This window comes from Pteropus vampyrus, unplaced genomic scaffold, assembly GCF_000151845.1.
Source record: "Pteropus vampyrus isolate Shadow unplaced genomic scaffold, Pvam_2.0 Scaffold37, whole genome shotgun sequence".
NCBI classification, from domain to species: Eukaryota; Metazoa; Chordata; class Mammalia; order Chiroptera; family Pteropodidae; genus Pteropus; species Pteropus vampyrus.
The window spans coordinates 6,903,623-6,911,932 of NW_011888818.1; the positions used below are offsets into that span (position 1 = coordinate 6,903,623).

The following is an 8,310-nucleotide window of genomic DNA, read 5'->3' on the forward strand; positions in this document are numbered from 1 at the left end:
GTTTACTAATTAAATTCAACAGTTCTTCCTCTGAAATTGAAGCTGGTTTCACAATTGTCTCACTGTTGATTCCTATAAGAAAATTTCTAGATTAAAAAACATTGAGGTATTTAATGAGCAATGCTATGTTGCCTGCCACGGTCTTCTACAACTGAGGTTTGTTATTATCACACCTACTCTGGTAGCTGAAAAGCTTGAATCAGCTCAGAAGGAACCTAAAACAGCAACTTCACAAATATATACATTAGAGAATGCCAGCTTGACATTTTCTGTACATTACGCAATCCTCGTTAACCTCATTTTACAGAAAGGAGACAGGCACAACAAAACTGAAACACAAGCCAGCTAGTGACAAAGCCAGTCTTTCCAGTCCCAAAGTCCCTGTTCTTTCCACTATATCAATGTCTTAGAAAGCCATGGCTTGCTATTTTCTAGAGGTTCTAAAGGTGTCCAATGAAAAGGGCAGGAAGTCTCAATCTTTAGTAATAAAGAACAGGGTATACCAAGAGCTCATGGTCTAGTAACACTGGCCAGCCATGCCAGTGCATTTGCAGCCCTTCAGAAGGGCAGAGCACCTGGTGCTCAGACTACTGACCCACAGACAAGCCCACCCACCTCTGGTCCACTGCCAGTCTGTAGTACAGTGAGACCTAGAACACAAACTTCCCATTGCCCAGCCCTATGCCTTCTGAATTCAAAACTCCAACCACTTCTAAACTGCAGAATTTCATTGGCTTTGGAATCAATCGGTAAGGAAATCAAAAGCTATTTCCCAGAAGTCGGAGTCATTAATCTTCTTCGAATCTATGACTGTGTCCTAGGTTACATTGCTGAAGTCTCCTAATCTTCTCCCACTAACACTTTGTTGCCTTAAACTGCAAGTGCTCAAACACTATAGTCAGAGACGCTCATCAGTCAGTAGATGTCAACTGTGTTCAAGGCCACCTGTCTGTCCAATGCCAAGACTAAGAATGATAGGCAAAGATACGATAAACTAAGAATTTAGCTTACATTTCAAAAGACACCAAAAATAGAAAGCATATTCCTTCTGTCCTAGTCTACTCCCCAATAGATACAGCCTGATTTCATTAGGACAAAGTTTTGGCTACAGCTCAATCACATTAGCCTCTTCTGCTTGGGTTTCTAATCAGAAAAAAAAAAAAAAAGGAATAATAAATTACAATGAAGTTGGCCTCAGATAAGCCTCAATTTAACAGCAGTCGGGATCTGGGAGTGACACGTACCCACATCTGCAGCGGCCCTGGTTTTGTTGAGGACGTAGGAATGACTTGCAGGATTCTCGCCAACCAGAACCACACTCAGGTGCGGCCGTTTGTTGCCCGATGCCACCCACTCTTCCACCTCCTGCCGCACTTCCTGCTTGATCTGCTGGGCAAGCTTCCTTCCAGAAATAACAACAGCTTCATTTCTGCAGAAGGCAACAGAGTCACAAAACCAATACAAGCTTGAATTTTTGTAAAAAGTAAATTTCAGACTATAAAAAAGTGTTATTAAATACCCAAAACCTTAGGAGTCGGAGGAGAGGGAATTGGAGGAAAATGGTCAAAAGATACAAACTTCCAGTTATAAGATAAATAAGTACCAGGAATGTAATGTACAACATGATGACTACAGCTAACACTGCTGTATGATATACAGGAAAGTTAAGAAAGTTCTCATCACAAGAAATTCTATTGTCTTTTTACTGTTATCTATATGAGATGACAGTCAATTAAACCTATTGTGGTAATCATGTCACAATATATGTAAATCAAACCATGCTGTACACCTTAAACTCATACAGTGATGTATGTCAATTATTTCTCAATAACGCTGGGGGGAAAAAAAGAAAAAAATACCTAAAACTGAAAGTTTAGGTTAAAATACATGGTGCCTAATCTGAGGGACAACTGAAACCTGAAGGTCAAGTTGAAAGTGTCCAGTTGCATGTTTAGAAGGATAAAGTTCATTGAAACAGTTACTATCATTAATCTGAAGCTTGGAAATTTTAAGTAATTGACAGCTAGTATTTGACAAAGCTGGGTCTCATCCAGCCTGTCTGAATCCAGAGTCTGGGCTCTTAATGCCATACCATTCTTCCTCCTGATCACTGACAAATTGAGAGGCAAAAAATAAAAAAGACTTCCATTGTTTTAATGTGCATTGTTTTATTTGACCCCTCACCAATAAGAGGTTAAATAGTTTTTCTTGTATGCTAATATACCATTTGTAGTATGTGTTTTGCCTGTGTTGTTAGCATCCAGTCATATGACAGAGATAATAGCAGTCAGGTTAATGGTAGAGTAAGATGAGCAAACTGGCTGTTGCGGGTGGGGCAATGAGGAAACTCAAGATCTGGAGGAAACTCCAATTACCAAAACCATGTTCAGATCTCTGAAAGGCTATCTCTTCCCATCAAGAACTGGTTAGGTAGCTCTTCCTGGATTCCAGTATGGAAGATTCCTGATTTTCATATTCCTACACAAATACTTTCAATAAAGTTCTCATTACTTAAAGTAAGATAAGCATCTGCTCCTTAAGCAAAAAGATGTCTCTCAAAACAAGTCTTTCCCTTTAGATTTGTGTCATGAGGAATGCTCCAACCTCAAGACCATTAAAATGTACAATTGTTTGAAACATTGAAACAATCTGTTTCCCCTTATGATACATATTTAATTCTCAAGAATAACATCCAGGTACTGATGTCTTATATGGTTAGACATGATTAATTCTTTTAAAGTTTTAACACTCTTTAAGCCTAAATGCCTGCTTTTTATTCGCATTACAATTAAATATCTACTTTAAACCAAATCTCAATGTCTTAGATATAATGCAGTAATTTTATATATAAACCTTATATTAATCTATATTTGCATCTTGTGAGGTATTAAGAAGATATAATTTTACAGCAAACCAAATACTTTTACCCAGATTTTATGTAATGATACTAGCATAGCACAAAATAACAGCATTTCCTGTACACCCATGGTACATTAAGAAATTGAAAACATATTAATATTTACAAATCAATTTCAGAATTTGAGTTGAAGGGGACTTCATTAAAAGGACTTTGCTGATACAAATACCCCTGGAAAAATTCCTGATCTATATCAGTACCAGGAATACCCACTTCAGGCCAGAAATACATTCCCAATCCTAGAATACTATAGAGTGAAACGCTACTTACAGAGGGCTCAGGACATGCATTTATATTGAATGAAATAACACATATAAAGTTCCAGGCATATATATTCAATAAAAATTAACTTCTTACTCTGTTGGTTAGATTTATATCCACACACATACACATGTACCCTTAATATATGATAGATACGTTTCACGCATACATGCATACATATTCTTAATATGTAATAGATACATTTATCTATTTATACATAAGGAGATATCAGTGAGAAGGACTTAGCTTGCACTTCATTAAAAAGTTCCTTTTGAAGGCAATAAGCTTGGAAAAAATGGAAGCAGCACATTTGTGCGAAGAATGATACACTAAAGTTAAGGACACAGGGTTCTGGGAGAACTCAGTGTTCCAAGTCCCAAAGGCAGGTTCTGAATGTTATGCCAATTTGCTTTAAAAAAAAAAAAAAAAAACCACTGTCAAAAGAACCAAAAAAAAAAAAAAAAAGCCACAATGCACTGTGCCTGCATATCTCTCATGACGTAACTGTTTTAGCCCTCCCTCTGCATACCACAACTCTGCAATGTGAAACAGTCCCACAAGTGAGTCACCACCTAATTTCCCATCGCCTCTTTTGCTAAAGGACAAACTACTACCCCCAAACAGAAACACAAACTCAGCTCAGTCCCACAGGAATCCAAAATGTATAAACTATATTAGCTAATATTTATTTCATAATTAAATGCTTTCACAGATGTGTTTAGAAAATTTTCCATTAAAATTATGAACAACTAAAAAGAAGTCAAAAGGACTATTCGAATAAAGTTCAAAACTAAAATCCAAGTCAGTAGCATCTTCACTTTCCTCCTAATTCAACAGCTTACAGTACTGTGATTTTCCACAAAAAAATTAATATCAGGTGCATTTTACAATTTATGAGTGTCATTTTAGGAAGAGTTCTGTTATCCACTAAATAACAGGAACAAAAATGAGTGAAGACAGATACAAAAGGGGATGGAACTAACATCTATTAAATATTAGGTATTTTGCTAAGATTTTTGCATGTTCTCAGTTACTTTGCAGCTCTTATAATAACCCTGTTATGTAGAAGGGGAAAGTGAGGACAGAAACAATATATAAACACAAACCTCTGCCGCCAAAGTCCATTTTCCCCTATACAGCCCATTGTCTCTAAGCATGACTTTATGTTCCTGAAACCCTCTTTCCTACTGCCCCCCAAAAAGGAATATGTGTAGACTCGTATTTTTTAAAATATTATTTTACCAGCCAGCAGTAATCAAAGCAATGCGACGTAATGATAAATACCAATCATAGTATTGCCTTCAGACACGTGGAAGTCTAATTGCTCCTTCAGAAAGGCAAGTAAAAGGAAAGCATTTGTTACTGCAGAGAAAGCAAACTGGTCCAGTTCTTCAGGTAACGAATTAGAGGATCTTTTATAAATTTCTTTTCAATCATGAAACGCACATGTGGCCAGCACTCAGGAAGGGAGGAAAAGGGGAAAGGACAGCAATGAGAGACGGGACTGAAAAGGCAGGTCATGGTGGTCGGACCAAGAAAAGCCTTGCATGTCCCCTCCCAAGTCTTCTTTCAAGAACGCATTAATCCTCATTCTGTGCTTCAATAGCACCTTGGCGATGTCTCTAATAACATTTTTACAGCGTGGAGATTACACGTGTGTTTTGTCCCCCGACAGGTAGGTGAGTTTCACTAAGCAAGTTTTTATCATCTGTGAATTTGCACAGTGTCTGGATGAAAGGAGGAGCTGCTGTTACAAGGCTTAGATCTCCGACAATACAAATGCTCTAAAGATGGAAGGAAGAGTGCTCACAGCCTTCCCCGCCCCCCGCCAAAACGACACTTCGATGTAGGTTTAAGAACGAGAGTTTGAATAAGAAAGATCAGGAAAAACTTATTACCTCCCTATAGAAACACAGCTTTCTTTCTCCTACTCCCGGGTATTTATCACCTCAATTTACTCAGCCTGGCACTGACCAGCTCTGGGTGGGCTGCAGTCAAAGCTCTGGTGACCACGGCACATTTATTCTCTTAGGAGGGAAAGGGGCAGCGTGAAGAGCAACGCAAACCACACCCACCTCGGGGAGGAGGAGGGAAATGCGGGGACCCGGGGAGCAAGCAGTCTCCGGAATTTCATCAGAATGCCCCAACCCCCTCCGCCGCTAGGATCGCGGGCAAGGAACGTTCGCCGAAGGCTGCTCATTCCAGAACCCTTACCCGCGCTCCTCAAAGTGGCCACTCCACTTTCCGCAAGCCGACTCTCGCCTCACCGCCAAGGGCGGCCGGCACACTATGGCCCGTAACCTCTGTTATGTTCTCGTAAGTCAGGGCGCCCCAGAGCCCGCCAGTGCCTTTGCTTCGCACCCGGGGCCCCGTCCCGCCCGCCCGCGGACGAGTCACGCGACAAGGCGATGCCCGGAGCCTGAGGGAGGCCCGCTCCATCCAAAAGGAAGGCTCCTGGGAAACGCTACCCCGCCCAGCGAGCGCCCAAGTCTCCAGTTGCGGCCGCGCTCGGCTGCCACGTCGCCGGGCCACACCCCTCTCGGTGGCCACCACCGCCTGGGACGCAGACGCTCAGGAAGAAAATCCCTCAGGGTCCCTCGGGAGCCCAGGCGGCCCGCCAGCGCTCGGTTCTTCTCGGCTTTCCGCGCTGATCTAGCTCCCGATCCTCTTACCGAACTGCCGAGAGGTGGAAAGGACGGTGGTAGAGGCGGGAGTTCTGTGCGGGCCGGAGCAGCCGGGAGGCCAACGTGGACACGAGGGAAGCAGCAGCCATAGCCTGCTCAGGTGTCGGTGCTAGGAGCAAAGCGCGCGCGCGGGCCGCGCGGTTATACGGCTGGCGCGTGGCAGGCCCCGCCTCCCGCCGACATCCATTGGTCCCTATCCAGTAAAGCCCTGCTTGTGATTGGAGCAAGAAGGGCCCCAGAGCGAGGCCCTGGAAGCCTCAGAAGCCTCGGGAGCATGCGGTGATTGGCTGGGGAACGCAAGCTCCTGCCAGATGCAGCTGTTGTCACCGAGGGCTCGCCAGCATAAGCTAGTTTGTTCGTTCATGGCTTGAGCAAATATTAGCACCTACTGTGTGCCAGTCACTCTAAGGAGTGACTAAAAAGGTAGATAAAATACCAACTAATAAATGTAGAAGAATGTTGGAGTTAGAAAAGAACTATTTGGCAAATCATAGTAAAAATCGATTCAGAATTATCAATGGATGTCAAAACAACTGGGTGAAGTTGGATTTGGAACAAGATATTCACATCAAGTGCTCAGATCCTGCAAATAAAAATGCAAGACTCCCATCCATTTAAATTTGAATTTTAGATAAATAATTTGGGAGAAGGATCGTACTGATGCTAAAAAAAAGTATTTGTTGGTTATCGGAAAGTCAAATTAAATTGGGCTTCCTGTATTTTATCTGACTGCCCTATTTGTATAGTCTCAAAATATCTCTTCCACAAAATACATATTTTTAAAATTATTTTTTATTTTAAAACTTTTCCATTACAGTTGGCATACAATATTATATTAGTTTCACGAAACTAAGTGTACGCGAAATACATGTTAATAGTAAAGGTAAATTTGCACTCAAGAAGCTTGACAGTCATCACCTTAAACAAGTGATCAAAGTTACCATCAGTAATGGAATAGACACATATTGTGTGTTCCCTAGATATGATGCATTGAGGCAGAAGCATCACTTCCTAACTCTTAACAAGTCTGAAAATTGAATGAAGTCATTTTCCTAAACTATCGAGTTTCCTAAAAATTGTTCCTAATTTTGCTTTTACACATTGATAGGAGAGATGACAGACCTGAAATGTTAAAACAATTCAAGAAAAAGCCATATTTCTGAAATTTTGGAATATGCCAGTAGATCATAATCTAATCATGAAGAAAGATCAGACAAGCCCAAACTGAGAGATATTCCACAAGAAAAATAGCCTGTACTCTTTGAAAATGTCAGTCATGAAAGATAATGAGGAACTGTTCTAAAAGAGTATAGACATGACAATTAAATGTAATGTATGATTTCCAAACCAAAATAATTTTTTCTCTTTCTTTCATTTTTTTATTCTCTTTCTCGTTTGCTAAAAGGGCATTATAGGACAATCAACAAAATATTAATAATGTCTGTAGATCAGCTAATAGCATGGTTTCAGTGTTAAATTCCTGATTTACCTAGTCAAATTGTGGTTACATAAAAAAATGTCCTGGGGATGGCTTCATATTGTAGTGGTTAGCAAGTCTGCTTTGCACGCAGAAGGTCCTGGGTTTGTACCACGGGTGCGCCAGCCCCCCACCCCTACCCCGGGCAGGCCGGGCCCCCTGAGTACCCCTGGCGTGCCAGGCCCCCGGAGTGTGCCAGGCGTGCCAGGTCCGCACCCGGGTGCGCCAGGGGTTCGCCGGGCCCGCCAGGGGTTCGCCGGGCCCGCCAGGCCCGCCAAGGGTGCGCCAGGGGTTCGCCGGCTGCCACGAGTTCGCTGGGCCCGCCGGGCCCGCCAGGGGTTTGCCGGGCTCGCCAGGGGTTTGCCAGGCCTGCCAGGCCCGCACCCCAGGTGCACCAGGCCCCCCAGGTTCGCCAGGCCCGCCAGACCTGCCAGGCCCACACTGCAGGTGCGGCCAAGGGTTCACTGGGCCCGCCAGGGGTACGCCAGGGGTTCGCCGGTCACCAGGGGTTCGCCGGGCCTACCAAGCCCGGCAGGCCCACCAAGCCCATCAGGCCCACACCCTGAGTGCGCCAGGGGTTTGCCAGGCCCACCAGGGGTGTGCCAGGGGTTTGCCGGTCACCAGGGGTTCGCGGGCCCGCCAGGCTCGCACCCCAGTGAGCCAGGGGTTCGCCAGGCCCACCAGGCCCGCCAAGGGTTCGCCAGGCCCATCAGGCCCGCCAAGGGTTCGCCAGGCCCATCAGGCCCGCACTCCGGGTGCGCCAGGCGTTCGCCGGGCCCACCAGGCCCGCCAGGCTCGCCAGGTGCGCCACACCCGGGGTGCATGCCGCGAGTGTGTGGGAAGAGACGCCCCGCCTTCAGAGATCCAATTCTTAAGAGGAAATGGCAACATCCATGGGTCAGGGGTGGAAGGGGGTGGGGTTAAAGAGGGGAAAAAAGAAAATGTCCTTACTTATAGAGATAAAGGGGCAT

General features: G+C 44.0%; 1 protein-coding gene across 1 annotated transcript in view; it reads right to left on the bottom strand.

The window, feature by feature from the left end:
- MTHFD2 (methylenetetrahydrofolate dehydrogenase (NADP+ dependent) 2, methenyltetrahydrofolate cyclohydrolase) overlaps window positions 1-6,005 on the bottom strand; it is an 11,299-nt gene extending 5,294 nt beyond the window's left edge. The window contains exons 1-3 of the mRNA XM_023529496.1: window positions 5,851-6,005; window positions 1,245-1,429; window positions 7-72 (exon numbers count right to left, since the gene is read on the bottom strand). Of these exons, the coding sequence (XP_023385264.1) occupies window positions 7-72; window positions 1,245-1,429; window positions 5,851-5,951 (352 nt within the window). The 5' untranslated portion in view covers window positions 5,952-6,005. The remainder of the gene's footprint in view (window positions 1-6; window positions 73-1,244; window positions 1,430-5,850) is intronic.
- Between the last annotated feature and the right edge of the window lie 2,305 nt (window positions 6,006-8,310).